General features: G+C 35.0%; 1 protein-coding gene across 1 annotated transcript in view; it reads right to left on the reverse strand.

The window, feature by feature from the left end:
* Positions 1 to 212: 212 nt before the first annotated feature.
* TC2N (tandem C2 domains, nuclear) overlaps positions 213 to 18,290 on the reverse strand; it is a 36,432-nt gene continuing 18,354 nt past the window's right edge. Inside the window, exons 4-12 of the mRNA XM_081140130.1 lie at positions 17,253 to 17,420; positions 15,953 to 16,044; positions 14,679 to 14,754; positions 14,023 to 14,123; positions 13,508 to 13,624; positions 10,202 to 10,393; positions 7,493 to 7,607; positions 5,125 to 5,324; positions 213 to 2,890 (exon numbers count right to left, since the gene is read on the reverse strand). Coding sequence (XP_080996256.1) covers positions 2,780 to 2,890; positions 5,125 to 5,324; positions 7,493 to 7,607; positions 10,202 to 10,393; positions 13,508 to 13,624; positions 14,023 to 14,123; positions 14,679 to 14,754; positions 15,953 to 16,044; positions 17,253 to 17,420 — 1,172 coding nt within the window. The 3' untranslated portion in view covers positions 213 to 2,779. The remainder of the gene's footprint in view (positions 2,891 to 5,124; positions 5,325 to 7,492; positions 7,608 to 10,201; positions 10,394 to 13,507; positions 13,625 to 14,022; positions 14,124 to 14,678; positions 14,755 to 15,952; positions 16,045 to 17,252; positions 17,421 to 18,290) is intronic.

The following is an 18,290-nucleotide window of genomic DNA, read 5'->3' on the forward strand; positions in this document are numbered from 1 at the left end:
ATGTTTTGACATGGGCTGCAGATATTTTAATTTTATTAATCTGAAAGCTTGTAAGTAAATACAGCTAGGGAACAGTACTATGCAAGCTATCAGCTGGCAACATGAATCTTTCCATGGCTTTCTCTGGTCACTCAACATCGTTTTGGTTCCATTCTAATTGTAAGTGAGCAAAGGTCAAGAAATGCCAAAGTAAATACAAAGAGAAGTGATTTCTGTGTAGTATCTCATTTTTTATTACTAGCTTCTAATGTTTTTCTCATAACATGAGTAACTATTAACAAAAAAGTGTGTTTCTTTTTATATTTCCACATAAAGCTTCAACAAGACAAACCAGATTATCTCTATTTGGTACCTCTTCACCTGAGAAAGGATTAAGTAAACACTAATTAAAATCTCTGGGATGTTAGTGATGTCAACACTTCTCTAACTGAAAGGGCTCTTAAATGAAAAGGTTTTCTTTTTATTATTTTATTTACCTAGGATTCTACGACATACAAGAAACCAAGAAATCATCGCTTTCCCTCAAATTATACATTATACACATATTGTAAAAATATTGAACATTAAATAGTTAAAAATTGAGTTAAATACATAACTACATATAATAAGTTTAGGAACTAAAAGCAATAATCGAACACAAAAAACTGCTCAAATAAACTTCTAGATTTCTTCAAACAATAAAGTCTGTTATTTATTACCTAAAAGCTAATACACCTCCTTCTTTGGTGGCTATTGCGATAGGTGCATTTGCAGAGCAGTCAGGGCAGTGAAACTACTCTACACGGTGCCACAGTGGTGCATACATGCCATTAGGCGTTTGTCAGAACTCTTAGAGAGGACAAGAGTGAGCCCTAATGTAAACTATAGACTTTGGGGGTATGTCGGTGTAGGCTCAATGGTTTTACTAAATGCACCACTCTGGTGTGAGATGTTGATAGTGAGGCAGGCCGTGCACATGTGAGAGCAGGTGTTATAAAAGGATTCTCTGTGACCTCCTCTCAACTTTTGTGTGAACCTAAAATTGCTCCAGAAAATAAAGTGTATTAACAAAAATGTTTTTTCGCACCAGCCAGTGTGGTTCAGTCGGTTGGCGCGGTCACTGAAGGGTTGTGGGCTGGATCCCTGTCAGGGCACATACGGGAGGTAACAGATCAATGTTTCTCTCTCTCTCCTCCCTTCCTCTCTCCCGAAAATCAATTAAAAAAACACATGTCCTCGGGTGATGATTAAAAAAAAATTTATAGAAAAAAATTTTTTTAAATAGTTGCCATTTGTCTCAAAGATTCAAAAGACTACCACACAATGTGATTCATCTTAAAAGCCCATATGAATACTGGCCAATATGCCATTTTTCACAAATCTGAAAAAAGTATTTCAAAATGCAGACAGAACACCTGTCACCACCATCGATATGCCATAAACTCTAGGCAGCAGGAGCAAAGGGCATGTAAAGTATGTACATTTTATCACTGGAGGAAAGGTAACACCGAGGGTAGGGGGAATTAAGTGTTTATTAAGGTTGGGAAAACCTTAACAGGATACACAGAACATAAGAACCGGAGTGAAGAGGGCATGCTTAAGCTACAGCAAAGTATGCTTCTGGCCTAAAACATCACCACCTCTTTCCTGGCAGCGTGGGACAAGGTAAGAAGGAAAGAAAAATGGAAGACCATGAACGCAGAGCAGCACTTGGTCTACTCATTAGCAAAAATAGTCAAATTTTCCACCATTGAGGATGGCCTTATTTGTTTCTCCAAATAGCAACTGTTTTTGGCCATAGAGTGCATGGCCAACTAAACCGAAATTATCCACACATAATGAGTTCTAATGAGTGCCTGAGAGAAACTGCAATAGAAAGTATTTATTTGCTACATGGTGTAATCATGTATGGTTATTTTCTTAAAAAGGGAAAATGCTCTAACATTCTGGATTACAGAACAAGTAATTTATATTTAAAAACAAGGACATGATTATCATAAAGTACTGAATTTGCTATTCAAGCTCATTTAATTCTGCTAATTAGGATGGGCCACATGCATGATACTCTTATTCCAAATAAAACAAACAGTAAAATATTTAAGGGAGGAAAAAAACCCAGCAAGATGTGTGTATATTGCTTTCCAATCAAACTTCAACCTCTGGTTTTTTCATTATTTTTGCCAAAATGTAGTTTCCTATATGTGAAGTTTCTCAGAGATAAACTGGCAATGTGACACCTTATGGGTAAGAAATGATAAACACAGGGACTAACTTTCCCCAGGAATTGAAGTAGTTCAATTCATTTTTGCTTTCTGCGAGAAAATATGTAGCAAGAAGTAAACAGTGAAGTCCAGATACAATTAATAATGATTAGTACTGAAACAGTCAGTAGTAAAGGCTTCCAAATGTCTAACAGCACTGACAGAGACTTGATATACTAGATTTGAATATCTAGGTAAAGTTTAAAAAAAACCCTATGAACACAATATGGCAGTAACTATCCATGGTTGATATTTTCATTGGTTTTAGAATTTATTTAGTTTGCCCGGGTAATACAACCCTTTTATTTTATTGTCTATTTTGGCACAGTTTTTAAATATTTCCTTTACTTTGGATATTTGATATAATTCATACCATTTTTATCAAGGTTAATGTTCTAACAGATCCATTATATACTATAATTATGACCTCCATAAAAGACTTGAGAAATATATTGATTTGTCTGTTCGCATTGGCAGCAAATTGAAATCTTGTCTTCTAAAAGAATGTCAGATTCTTTGTCAGGCAGTGTATGAAGTCTTCAAGATGGATTTAATTTGTGCCACTGGATAACAACCTTTTCTGGATTGGTAATAGTCTCTTTCCACTGGTTTGCCGCTTCAACATTATGACTGTCTTCACTTACCCAAATCTGTAAAGGAACAGTACAACCACTTAACACAATAACGGTGAGCTGTTAATTACTCTTGTTGATGATGGACAATTGGAAGTTTGGTTTACATGTTTTCAACTAAACATCTTTCGACTTTTCCAAAAGTTTGTTTGATTTCTCTATGTGAAACTTAAATGTGAAAACATTTAACCTATTTATTCACTCTGAGGACTATTTTGTATGATCCAATTCAATTTAAAAATTCAATGTGAGATACTACACAATCATTTCCCCCAAAATAATTAGTACCCTTTCTTATTCAATAAATCTAGCTCAACTTAAAACTGATCCCAATCACTCAAAAACATTTTTGTAAAGATTAGCTCAGACTAATCTTGATTTAAATTAGATTGGTAAGGAATGTGCATTTTTAAGCACCTTGTACATTATATAAAACTGCAATTTTAATTGAAATCTAATAAGCAGTCATTCTTGATCCACAGTAAATAATTAAGTAATAATCCACAGTAAACATTACTCATCACTTAAGCAACTTTAGATAACAGATGCAAATGAACTTGGGAAATTATGCAAAGGCAAGACACACAATGGTTACATATCACGGAGGTAAGGTGGCAGGGATTAAAAAAACCTGAATTCTCACCTCAGCTCAAGCACTTAACAAATGCTGTTGCTTTGGGTTAACTACTTTGATATTCACTTTCTAATTCTTTTATTATTATTTTTTTTTAAATATGTCTTCATTGATTTCAGAGAGAGGAAGGGAGAAGGAGAGAGAGAGAAACATCAATGATGAGACACTGATCGGCTGCCTCCAGCAGGCCCCCTCCTGGGGATCGAGCCCAAAACACTGGCATGTGCCCCGACTGGGAATCAAACCTTGAGCTCAACCACTGAGCCACATCGGTTAGGCTCTAATTCTTTTAAATAAAGAAATTAGGTCTTTAAACTTTTCCCCTTAATTTCATGGTCTGAAGAACTTTCCTTCACATAAAATCTTGCAAACAACCCTGATATAAAATCAGGTAACTAAGAGCGCTCTGGCTGACAGGAGTGGGCGAGCTTGATCCACATTTGGCTCTGCTCCATAACGGTGGCGCCTAAAGCTACCGGAGACACTACAGGGGACAGAGGACCCGCAAGACCTTTCCAGAATTATTCTTAACTAGAATCTCAACCAAGAAAGTAAAATTACCAAAAAAGTTATCCTGAAAATCATCTGTCAAGTAAACCTCCTATTGCATTCATACACGACAGTTGAGGCTTGATGATACTGGAAAACTTTAACTGAATTCACTTCATGGGTCTTATGGCTTTGAAAAGTATGCTAGTTACATGAATCCTTGAGTTTAAACTTTTTGAGTAAGAAAAAACGAAGAACTATAATTTTTTTTTTTTTACAAATATTGTAGGTAAAACACATTAAGTAAACCAAAGAGTTAATATCAATCTGTATAAAATTCACATATAATTTGAGGATTTCACACAGACTGTTAATGACATCTTGTCAAGTAGAAGCTTTTAAACCAATAATACAGATTTTGGAATTTAAATGTAAGTCAAACAACTGTAATTAAGATAGAACACAATAGACAGCTCCCATGAATCCACTCAGAGTACAGAACAAAAGGAAATCAGCTCCTATAGGACCGGCAAGTAGGGAGGTGTTATGTTGTCTTATACAAATTACTAAGAACTTTTAAACGGATTAATCCAGACACCCATATTGACTATCTAAATAACAGCACAACCACTATTAAAATGGATGTTTTCTACGAGTTCAAACCTAACATAATTCAGTTAATAGCAGACAGAGCTAAACACTGAACTGAACATGAAGCAGAAGAGAGTTGGGTATCCGAAGCCTTAAGGAATTTAATTTAAATACTTAGTGTTGCCTCTTCATAAGGAATGAGTCGGCCGTACTGAAAAGCTGATCTTTCTCATGCTTTTTAAAGCTGATAAGCTCAGAAAAGGACTAATCCCCCCATTAAAAATGTAAAGCTCTTTTTTTTTTTAAAAAAAGGCTTATTTTAAGATAAGCCTGATTGCTCAGAAATTCCAACTATCTATATTAAAGGAAAAAGTCTGACAAGATCTGATTTCTGTGGCAACACTGAATTTTAACTAAGGACGCAGAAGACTTGTACTCTATTAAACTTCACTTTTATCCTAATTTCTTTCTGTTAACCAACTGTTTAAGGGCACAAAAAAGTGCAAGGAAAGAATCCAAGATAAAAACTCCCACTAACCTGCCCCACAAAGTGTCTTCTTCTTACAGAGCTTCGGCTATATAGCTTAATGAGAAAAAAAATTTCTCTTTCATTCTGTATAAGTGGGAAAATCATAGTCTCTCCCCACTTTACTCTTCCATTGGTGGCCTTCAGTAGGCGTGTCTTCTTCTTATAAACCAGCTCTCCTGAGCTAAACATTGCCACCTTCACAAAAAAACCTAAAAAACAAGAAATTTTGATATATGAGATTTTATTTAAAATACCATTTAAATATATGTACCTATATGTTTGTTGTAAAAATATAAAGAAACCACTTTTCAAGATCTGATTAGCTATTGCCATAACAGAAAACATCTACTAAACTTCTTAATTTTTACGACACTTTATGTTAACTAGTGTAACCTCAAGTGAATTTAATCTTCTTCCGACCTGAATGCCATTAAAGACTGGGATTGTAGGCATCGATGACAACCAGCAGCAAAGGAGAGCACATGGTAAAGGATGACACAAAGCAGTGGTGCCGACTCTGGGGAAGGGGAGGAATTTACTTCACAATTTCATGTAGGTAAACTTCTTTGCTACAGATTACAGAAGTTAAACATATGCTCACTAGAGAAAATCTATTCTTTAAATAACTTTGAGATGTAGTTTCCAGTAATGGTAGAATAGCTTACATAAATAGCTTCCCACGGGTAACAAATGTAAACTCTGGGCAAAATATAAAAAACAACTATTTAAGACACTAAAATTGGCCAAAAGTAGGAAGAAATTGGAAAAGAGACAGCTCTTAGAAGACAGGAACTGCACTGGGTAAAATTCGGGTTTATATAGCTTTTCATCTAAGCATGCTCCCAATCCTAACACACGATGTCTCCAGCTCAAGCAGAAGGTGCGGTCTGCCTAATGTGAGTTAGGATAGAGCTGAGGCTGCCAGGGTAGCAAGAAAGTGAGGCGGGAAGCTCCAGAAAGTCCACAAAGTGAGGACTCAGACTGACCATTCGATTTATAAAACAGAGATCACTGGTAATCCTCATTAGCAGCTTTGATTACAGGAGGACACCTGTTAATGTGATACATCACATCTGCAGATTTCTACTGCCGTCCTTGTTTCGTAGAATTAACACTTTGTAGTCCTGGTAACTTTTTCTTTTAATGCCAAGTTCGACTTAGCTTATTTTTCCTTTTGTGATTTTTTCCGTCTGTCTACGTAAGTGATGGTAGTCTACAGCTATTTTTGTGTGTACTATCCTGTCTGTCTTGACATAGAGAACATGCTAACTCACACAGTTACTTTTTCCATCTTTTTGCATGCTTGGGAACAGCTTATATAAAACAGGGATTGTATGTTCCTTCAAAGTTTGGTAGAATCTGCCAGTAAAACCATCTTGGCCTTGTGCTTTTATTAGAGAAGGTTCTTTAACTATCTTTACATAGTTACTGTTTTATTCAGATTTTCACTCTTCTCTAGTGAACGTGAACAATTTTCCTTAGAGAATCATTTCTTTTACACAGCGGTTCAAATGACTCGGTAGTTACACGTGGCACAAATCTCTCGAGTTGGAATGTCATTCTCATCCTTGTTATGTTCTATTTTTTGCTTGATCCAACCTACCACCGGTTTGTCTATTTTAATGATCTTTTCAAAGAAAAAACCTTCATTTTTATTGATTATCTTTTGTTGTTGCCTCAATATTTATCAACTTCAACTTTGGCTTTAACTCCTCACTTCTTTCCTTTGCGTTTTTCCAGCTTTGTGAGCTGAACGCTCAGCTGTATTTATTTTCAGTCTCATTAGTTACAGTGGGCATCCATTACTTCCATCTGCTCCAGGTGTCTCTTCTTCTAGTAGGAACAAGGGGTACTCTTCCCCCACTCTTAGCCCTTTAGGTAGGACTGACCTCAGCCTCCAGCTCTAGGGGCACCATGGGAACCAGGCCCATGCAACCAAAGTACCAGAACCCTGGCTGGGCCCAGAGGGCAGGGAGGAAGAAGTGGTTCAAGGGTTGTGTTTGATATTTCTGGTTTTTTAAAATTAAGTTTCTCATTAGCAGAGAAATGAAGGTCGCACAGGACAAATTATCTAGGCTGGTGAAACATATCTGATAGTCCTCTGGACACTCAACCTATAGTAACTAATGAGCCAAATAAGAAACAGCCCCGGATGCAGAGAAGTCACAACTGGGTAACGATCGAGAGGCAGTGGATTCAGGTAGACACAGTGGCTAAAATTTGAAATCCAATAAAGTGATTCTAAGTTACAAGATAAATATTTAAGTTAAGTAATAAAAGTTACTAACATTTTAATCTCCATTGTAGGAAATGTAGGCAAAACTACCTTTTACTAATATTTTCTTTAGATTCCACTTTGAACCACTGATATACTTACTCAAAGTCAGAGGTGTGGATGAGCTTGGAAGGCACTGGGCCTCAAGAATCTGTAACTGAATCCTGCTATTCACTGCTTGAAAACAAGTCCCCAGTTCAAGTTCTGCATGACAAACCTGCATATCAAAAAAGTGTCATTTGATAATCAAGAAATAAAGTTTTGGGATATTTCAAAAATTCAAAAATAAAGAGCTAAGATCAGAAATTTTGAAATCACTGTTTTTTATTGACACACAGAGCTGTATGTTTTAAGAGAAAGTTTAGAAGATAACTGTCACGGATTCTGTACATGTGACGTGTTCACTTTCATGGATTCTGAAACTGCAAGTTACAGCTACACACGGGTTCTTCAAAGTCAGGGAGACCAAAAGACAACTCACATTAAAGACAAATTGAATTCCTAAGCACTTTTACTAGAGAAAATGTCAGTGAAATAAACACTGAAAGAGCAAGCACAGTTTTAAAGTACTTAAATGTAGTGATTTGAATCATTTTTGAGAACATATGAAATATGATTTGAAAATGTAACATATGCGAGTCATCATTATTTTTTCTAAATGCAGAAATCAGAGTAGGTGCTACCAAAAGCAGAAGACAAAGGATGACTACAAAGAAAAGGCTGGCGGGCTGGGAGCTGAATCACTGCCCCGAATGGAAGCAAGGCCAAGGAGAGCTGTGAAAGTTGGAGGCTGTCAACAGAAGGAGAAGGTGAAAGAAACCCCGAGGCAAACAGTAAAATGCAGGGGGGGCTCCGAAGCTGCTCTCCAGCACTGCCCACGCGAAGCAGGCTGGAGGCGTCCTAGAGCGCAAGCAGCCCTTCTCTGCCTTCCGAGGCCCTCGGCTGAAAAGCAAGAGACGCACAGTCTCGTCCCGACACGAACACAGACACATTGCTCTTCACGCGCTGAAAGGGTAAGCACGCACACAGCAGGGGCAGAACGTTAGGAGGTCGCACACGGCTCAGCGCAGACGGAACAAAGTTCCTCGCTAATACTGATTCTGACAAAGCGACAGCACAGCTGAACGACACCTGACGACACCTGATCAGCTGAACGACACCTGATGAAGAGGTTCCTATCTGATAATCGCCCAGCAGTCCCAATGACTGACTCACTAAGAAAGGGCCTTTCTATGCACATTCCATTAACTGAATCTTGGGCGTTTTCTTAAAACATCATTCTGTGTTTTAAATTGGTCATGCCATAAGAAATCAAGAGATAGTTTAGCACTTAAAAAGCATAAGCTCAACTGTTGAGGTTAAACTCCCCTATGAAACATCTAAAATGATGATAAAACTTCTCTTTTGGCAAAAAAAAAAAAATGCTGAATTTTAATAAGTGAATGTATTGCTTTTGCTTTCAATCAGAATAAGAATGACTTTATAAAACTTTTCATATGAACTAATTCGGTAGCCATACATAAAATAAAACCTTTGCTGACATTAGACCTCTGATATATAATTTGGTAGAAACTGAGCCATAATTGTTCATTCAGATTCTCCAAGACAGATAAGATTATAATGTCTCAATTCCCCAGAAAATATCTTTGTTGAGTCTGATATACTCTACTAGTCTCATTAATTTAAGTTTTAATATATGAATTATCCATTTGAATATCTGTGCCTTCTACAAACTACAGTTGCAGATTACTGTCTACTAAGCTAGTTTCAAAGATGCAAGTGACAAACTCCTATCACAATTACAAAACAAATTTGCTTAAACAGATTTTAACAAAATACTCTAATTCGGCATGCTTCCATTCATCATTTATTCTTTCCTATCTATCTACATATAAATATTCATTGCCAAGGAAATGACAGGTTACTAGGAGCACAGTAAATTATGAAGAAAACAGATGAAAGCTCAAACTTTGCTTTGTTTAAAACAAGTAACTTAAATAATTCTTAGTTGTAATAAATGCTATAAAAAAAACCCAGTGGGGATGAAAATAATAGACAAGGAATAAAGAAATCAAGATATTTCAACTATTCTTGATCAATTATAGTAATCCTTTGTTTTTTATTTTTTTAATACTTAATTTCCCTTCAAATTTAGTGATTCTCAAGTCAAGCTATACATTAGAGTCATGTGGGGAGCTTTTGAAAATTACAGATGCCTCTGCCTGCACCACCCCATCCCCCCGGGCAAATATTTTGATTTAATTGGTTTAGATGTGGGCATTTTTTAAAGCTCCCTGGGTGATTCTAATGTGTAACCAGGATTAAGAACCACTTCATGTCATCGTAAATATTTTTGAAAAGTAGATAAAATATAAATCCTATATAAATTTAAAATCACATAAGGTTTGACCTTATAAAAGTTTATGGCTGATTTCTATAAATGTTATCATGACATAGAAACTACAGAATTAAATTATTAGGGATTTTTAAACAACTGAAGTGTTCAGCTGGCTAGCTGAGAGAAGTAAACATCAGGTCTCAAAAATAAATCAGCACTATAGATAATCAACTTCTTTACAAAAAATACCAGCTGTAAGAACCTCCTTTCTACCCAACTTATGGACAGATATATAGCTTACTCATGATTAAAAACAACTTTCCTAATCTATATGAAGGCAATCTCTAATTGAGTTTACAGTTTCTTTCCTGCTTTTCCTAAGTTATCAGCTACTAAAAAAACTTAAAAAAAAATTAATTAATAATTTAAAATTATTCATACTTCAGGGTCATTTGCATACTACTATCACTTACAGGAATTTTTGAAGGTGGTGCTATATCCAAAGAGTAATCCATTTCCTGTGTGCTGAGAGTTCTGAGTGATAGTGAGCATTCTCCAATGGTTTTCTTCCTGGGAGTCTGGGTTTGAATCTTAAATACAAGCCTCACAGTTTGTAGACTTTGGAGCTTAATAGCAAACACAAAAGTTTCCATAAATTCAATAGACTGAAAAAAAAAGAAAATATAAAATATATAAATAAAAGGACTGAAAAGGGTGATATGCCAATAAGAAATAAATAAAAATAACATAATCTAGGAAAGGTAGATTTGATTTTTTTACAATAGAAAATATTTTTTAATGCAGCAAACAAAAATGAGAATGGCCATGACTTGTTTTTCCAGAATCTATCCTGGATACTGCCTTTCTTAATTTCACAAATCATCCTTTTAATTACTAAGTCAGGAATTTGGGTCAATATCGACACCAAGTGTACCAGAATATATATAGCTTTTCCCTTTTTTAAAAATTAGGTTGTTTTCCATCTTTGTTTGGGGATCTTTTCTGCTGTTTACAATTCTTCAACAGTAAATAAGAGTGGTTTAAGAATCTCAGGCAAGCCTCTCTCAGTACCCAAAACCTAACTTGTTCACATTACAAGTCGTGAATTATTTCTTTAAATGAGTGATTCTTTGTCTAATATTCTTCCCATTTATTGGGCTTCAATTTCTCTTTTGGTAATGTTTGGTCCACTCTTCCCAATCTGAAAATCTATCTCCTTACTTAATAGAGAAGACAAAAGAAAATATGAGTATAAAGTTCTACCTTCTTGCATAAGCATCCACCCCACACAGCAAGTCCGTGTTTTCCATGCTTGAAATATTTTCAAATGTTCTTTTTGTTACTTTTAATATTTTCAAGCTTTGGTTTACCATGGGCTAACATCTTCTTACTAGGCTCTTCTTTGCTGCACTCCTTTCTATTTTTAATGCATCCTTTTGAAAAGGAGTTTTGTGTGTTTTTTCCTTTTGCAAAGGCAAGATATCTGAGTAACTAACATCAATATTTTAAATAATTGTGCCCAGATTTTCTCTTTTATTGTAACTGTTTTTGCCTATGGGATCAGAATTATGTTTCTGAGAGCCTCCCAGCCACTTAAACTTCCTTTTCCCCCTAAGTTTTCCTAAGTTAGCTTAATTTTATTTGAAAATCAAAAAGTAAAATTGTTAAATAACTGTCAGAATTACAACCAGAGATAAGATTTACTTCCTTTAGACTTTCTATAATGAATATTTCATCATAAAGTCAGTGATATCCTGACTTTATATCCTATATAAAGTGATATCCTACTATATCCTACTATGTAATTCTGATTTCTGCCTTTTCACTTATTGAACATTTTCCCATGTCCTTAAAAACTCTTCCTAAAAAAACATTATTTTTCATAGCTTTCTTGTATTGTATCACATGTCGTATGGTTTGAATTGAGTTCCCCCAAAAAATATGTTGAAGTCCTGACCCCCAATAACTCAGAATGTGACCTTACTTGGAAAGAGGGTCACTGACAGTGTGATTAGTGAAGTTAAGATGAGGTCATATTGGAGGAGGGACTGGTACCCTTATGAGAAAATGGCCATGACCTGAGATTAGAGTGAAGCCAAGGAATGTCAGGGATTGCTGGCCATCACCAGAAGCTAGGGGAGAAGCATGGAACAGATTCTCCCTCAGAGAAGGAACCAACACTGCTGAAATTTTGAGACCAGACTTCCTCCAACACTGTGAGAGAGAGATTTCAGTTGTTCTAGGCCATCCAGTTTGTGGTACTTAGTTACAAAAACCCTAGGAAACTAATACACCTGGTGTTCCATGAGTTTTCTCAATCATTCGCCTACATGAGACATTTTTAGATTGTTTCCAACTTTTGCACTGTGAACAAATCACCAACAAAACCTTATATATACATACAGGCGATGGCAAAAGTAGGTTTACAGTTGTGAGTATGCAAAGCAGAGTTTATTCTTATATTACTTATATTATTTATATTATGTTTTATATTAATATTATTTCGTATCCTTACTTATGATTTATCTTTTTTTAAAATATATCTTTATTGATTTCAGAGAGAGGAAGGGAGAGGGAGAGAGAGAGAGAGAAACATCAATGATGAGAGTCATTGATTGGCTGCCTCCTGCATGTCCCCCACTGGGAATCGAGCCCACAACCCAAGCATGTGCCCTGACCGGGAATCGAACCGCGATCTCCTGGATCATAGGTTGATGCTACACTGCTGAGCCACGCCTGGCCAGGCTGATTTATCTTTTAGGAAATGATGGAGGAGCATGTCAACAAACTGATGACAATAAAGAACTCTGTGCCCAAGTATGCTTGAGTACAGCAAACAGACTACAAGAATGTGTAAATAATGAAGGCCGGCAATTTGAGCACTTAAGAGATTGTACCTAAGTGTGCTGTGCCATTGAGAGATTTCTTTTGAATTAATAAAGCTATTGTAATAATCATAACCTGCATGTCTTTTCTCAAACAACTGCAAACCTACTTTTGCCCACCCTATATATGTATTTTACATGTACATATTAGATTATTTCCATGGAACAGATTCCAAGTAGAATAACTCCATTACAAAGTAAAAATAATTTAAGGTTTTACTGTGTATTGTCATTAAAATAATTTTCAGGAAGTTTTATGTAAAAATTTTTCCTAATTTTATAAACAAAAAAAGATAAGACAGAAAATAAAGAGAAAGCAGTATGCAATTTCATGTTTATTAGACATCTGAATTATCTTATTCTTAAAGTGATATGTTTTTGTAGAAGATACCTTCCATTTGCATGGAAAAACACTAACCTTTCAACCCACATCAAAGGACAAAAATGAAGATATATTTAAGTTGACGTGAAATCTAGAATCTATAAAACCAAATTCAGGATCATAAATCTTCCAGTTATAATAATGGAAAGTATTTAAAAGAAATTCACTGCAATCATGCAATGATTTCTCAAAGCCATATGGGGTGGGAGGAGACAGGATGAAAATACAGACATTTATTTTCCTTTCATAAGAGAAAAGGAAAGAGTTTCCTTATATATTGTTCATCTTCTATATATTTTAGTGATTAAAATTTTCTTTTTAAATGCATCTTAATACTGGACAATGAAATACCAAATATTTTTAAGGCTCAAAATTGTCGTTAAGAAGCAAGGGGTATATAATTTGTGGTTTCCCCAAAATAAAATTCTTTCTTATTCCAATTCTTTACATGGGTTAAAGTGACAAATATGAGAAAAACATAAGAAGAAATTCAAACACAAATAACCACTTACATTGGAGCCTTCCTTGGTTGAAGATTTGAAATGTACTGGTTTGGGCAATGTTAGGATTCCTTTTATAGAAATAGTAGGTGTGTCGCCATAACTAGAAGGCCAATTTAAATCTTTGCACTAAAAAAATTAAAAAATATAGTTTGAATTTTACAAGTGACACTGACAATACAAATATTTTATGTATTTCTTGACTTAATGACTTTAGATACAAACTGTAAAAGTAAAGTTTAGTCTACTGAGAACCCATTTCACCTACATTAAAATAATTTGACATTTAATGCTCTAGATATCACATCAATTTCCTTCTTGAGTTTAAAAATCAAAAGTTTCCATCATACTTACAGGTTTACTTTCTTTAAATTCTTTATTAAGTACTATTTTCTGCAAAATACTATGGAATCCTAAATTCCAAAGAAGATAACGACCCATTCCCCAGGAGAAAGCAACAATATATGCTTGTAATATCTAAACATTCAATTTTGTAAGGAAAGTTAGTATTCACTATAATAATGTACCTGTAATACTGTGATCCAGATCTGCTCTACTGAAGAATTATAAAACACTTTCACATTCAATCTCCCCAAATCTCTTTCATCTCCTGATAGAGTAATAGTATCTGAATCATAAAAAGACAAAGATGTTTCACATGCTATGCAATCCTTCTAACCCAAATATACTTTAATACGAGTTGATTTTAAGGGGCAAAATTGAAAAAAATGCTACAATTATTTTTTAAAGTTCACAATTTAATAAGACAAACATCACAATTTAATGATAACTAAAGTGCCAGGGGGAAATATACTATAAAAAGGAATACATGGCTTAAAACTTAACCCAATTATAACCTGAGAAATTTAAGTTAAAACAATAAAAAACTTTCCCAAATAACATTGATATGGCCTTAATACTTTACACTTCAGGAAATTCCTTCACTAATATGCTTTAACATATGAAAAAAAGATATTTAATTGCTTCGCTTTTTTAAAAGATGTATTCATGCCTGATCACTAAGAAACAGGCCATCTAATGTGTGTATTCATATGCAGATAACACTGTCGATGTAGAGATAATCATCTAGAGTTTCTTTTACCTCGTTGTATATACTTTCAAATTACTATTGGGTAGAAATCATTCCCTTAAGAAGATAAAAATAGGATTCTTTATTCCTTACCCAGGCTTCTGTTACTTCCCTGAGAATTCTTCCTTGACGAAGAGCTACTGGGCACACTGGACAGTGAATCATGTCTCTACAAATAACATTTGTAAAATTTGTAAAAATTATGTTTCATATTTAAGGGAATTCATAAAAATCAGAATAAATTTGGAAGTGTCCTGCTACCTAAAAACCTGTAAAGCAGCAGTTACCAAAGCATGGTCCCTCTGGACCAGGAGTATCAGCATCACCTGGGAAACTACTAGAAATACAAACTCAGGCCCACTGCAGAGCTCCTAAATCAAAAGCTCTGGGGGTAAGGCCTGGAATTCTGTATGTTAACAAGCTCTCCACACAATTCCAGTGCATGTTAAAGAACTGGTGCTATGAAGGGTTAAATCTGTAGCCCCGCCAGTGTGGCTCAGTTGGCTGAGCGTCCTCCAGGGCACCAAGAGGTCTCAGGTTTAATGCCTGGGCTGCGGGCTCAACCCCCCAGCAGGGGGCGTGCAGGGGGCCGATTAGTGTTTCTCTCTCATGACTGTTTCTCTCTCTCTCCTTCTCCCTTCCTCTTTCTCCAAAAAAAATCAATAAAACATATTTTAAAAAAAAGAATTCAGTCTGCAAAAAATTAACTCAACTGGGATTATTAAGGATTATTCAGAATACACTTCCATTTTAATAAAATATATGTATAAATACTCACATGACAAAAAAAGTCCACAAGTATATATAAACAATATTTGCACAGTGCTTTTACTCAGTTATAGGAATATAGGTGATTTGTCTTTTTACTTTGCTTAAGTCTATTTTCTAATTTTTAAATAATAATCACAGTTCACTTGTATTAAAAAAAGAAATATTTTTTTAAATATAAAAGATTCTTAATTCTATTTGGAAAAGGATAGTATTAATGTTAATGAATAATTAAAGTTCTACATCTCAATAGAAATAGTAATTTTTATTAACTAGTTATGTTCATTAAAGAAAGTTAAATTAATAAGCACTTTTAACTATATACATTATAAATGCCAAGTGTCTGAGTGCATACCAAATGAAAGATGTAAGGCTCATAAAAACACAAACAAAATAAAAACTACTGCCTTTTTGTATTCAGTTCAAAGTTTCTTAAATAATCAAGTGGTAAATGTCAAGTGTTAATCCTAAGAGATATTAGAATAGATACATCTACAAAAGATGCAAAACATGTTGTTCTGAATGTAATTTACACGTTTCTGAATTTTTAGCTTGAAAATAAATTATTGGATATAATTAAATTTATATAAATAATTTACCTGGATGAACTTCTGAGATGAACTTGTAAGATCAAACATAGACTTGCTTAGCCCAGGGGAACCAGGGAGTTTGTTGGTCCTTAAATCACAAACTACAAAGGGAAATACATAAATTACTTATTTTTATAGTAAAGAAGAAATTCTACAATGAACTAAGTCTTTTTAGGAATACAACATGAATATTATATGCAAATCTACTTAAAAGATAAAAGCTTCTAACAAAGCTTAAAATTTGTTTCAATTATTTTACTTTAAAACAGAAACCAACAAAAATCAAGTAACACATTTTTACATCCATATAAAATATTAAGCAGAGAAAATTCATTCTTTTTGCTTACATTCCTCAATTCTTCATCTCACAAGAATAATCTAAGAGGAGGTAAGTCCTCTGCACTAAATGCAATTCAACTATTTAATGAGCACTTATTTTTAAAAAAATCAATACAGAATCCTATGTGATTCTGTATTTCTAGCTTCCCTCCTAAACTGTAAGATCCTCGAAGAATGGAAATCTGTATACTAATGTGTACTCTAGCACAGCGCTGAAATAAATATTTAAATAACTACTTCTGCTTTATTTTTAGTACTTCATTCTGAACTCAGGGTTGAGACAGCTGTGTAAAAGACCTGAAGAACAGTGAGAATTTTGTGAATCATATATGTACAAGAAAGACTGTAAGTGATGCAGTCTCAAATATGAAACCAAGAAAGTTCTAAAATCATTTAGGCATTTTCTGTTTTTTGTTTACATTTCTAATCACATGCGTTTCTAAATTTATCATTTTCACTGAATAGCGCAGAAAATGAAAAAGTTAGTAAATATTTGTTTTAAAATTTACAAATGGATGATATATAAAAATACACAAAATAATCTGTAAAAAAACTTTTTTCAAAAGAGGACAAATAAAATGGAATTTAGACCTCACTAACACCCACGACTTACTAGTCTTACATTTTTTATATGAGATCTAATACCACAAAGAGGTCATGTTTATCATATCACTTCTGAAGCCTGCTTTTCTCTTACTTGTAAATTGTTTTTCATAATAAGAATCATCTCTTCCAGGGTCTTAGATTTAATTTGACTTGTACATTTGCTAAAAGAGAAACGCAAAGAGTCACCACTGCTGCCCCAGCCGAGGAAAAGAAAGTGCAGGTGGAGAAGGAGCTGAGGCGTTTGATGGGCTTCGGTCTCTTTGGCTAAACCTCTTTGTAACATGTTCAATAAAAAGCTGAACAAAAGAAAGGAAAGAAAGGAAGAAAGAAAGAGAGAGACACACACAGAGAAAAAAATTCAAACCTGATCCATATAGTCTAGTTGCTTCTGAACTGGGAGGAAAGCGCCGACTCAAATCTGGTGAAATGTGCTGGTACATGTAGAACGGGTTATATATGTCATAGCTGGATCCAGGATGAGATGAACTGGAAAGTTCTGCCTTTCGATCTCCAAAAGATGCTCTGGCAGATCCTAAAAGCAAATGTTTCTGAAGTTTTATGACATCCTTTTCTTGGAGTTATTAGCCAACAGCTGGTGAATTCAGGTAAAAGGAAAACATTTTTGTTTCGAGTACTGTTAATTCACATGCATTTGATACCTAAAAAAATAAGTTGGCATTTACTGAGCTCCGTGCGGAATATTCTGCCAGGATCAGCCATGAACCCTGCTCTCCAGACAGTCTGGTTAATTTTTGACAATTTTTCTTTGCCCCTAAGCACACATTCCAAAATGTTTTGGACAATTCTATATTTTGTGATCTGAGTTTCCTTTTATTTTTCTATTTACACAAAGAACATCTTTTAAATAAAAATATTATCTGTTTTTGGAGATGTGCTCTTTTCATGAGGACCAGACATTTATAAAAACTGACCACATACTCCTTTTTGTCCAACACCTTATCGAGGCAGCAGTGGTGGCAGCTGCTCTTCGAGTGCTATGCCGCCCAAGGACTAGAAGAAAATGCTGGAAAGTCGGCCAAGAAAGACAAAGACCCAGGGAACAAATCTGGGGGCAAGGCCAAAAAGAAGACGTGGTCCAAGGCAAAGTTTGGAACAAGCTCAATAACCTCATCTAGTCTGACAAAGCAACATACAACAGACTGTAAGGAAGTTCCCAACTCTAAGCTTATCACCGCAGCTGCTGTCTCTGAGACTGAAGATTGCGGTTCCTTTGCCAGGGCAGCCCTGCAGGGGCTCCTGATACAGGACTTACTAAACTAGTTTCAAAGCACAGAGCTCACGTAATTACACCAGAAACACCAAAGGTGGGGATGTTCCAGCTGTGGGAGAAGATGCATAAACAACAGGTCCCACCAGCTGTACATTCTGAAAAATAAAACTT

Source organism: Miniopterus schreibersii (assembly GCF_964146895.1).
Source record: "Miniopterus schreibersii genome assembly, chromosome: 1".
NCBI classification, from domain to species: Eukaryota; Metazoa; Chordata; class Mammalia; order Chiroptera; family Miniopteridae; genus Miniopterus; species Miniopterus schreibersii.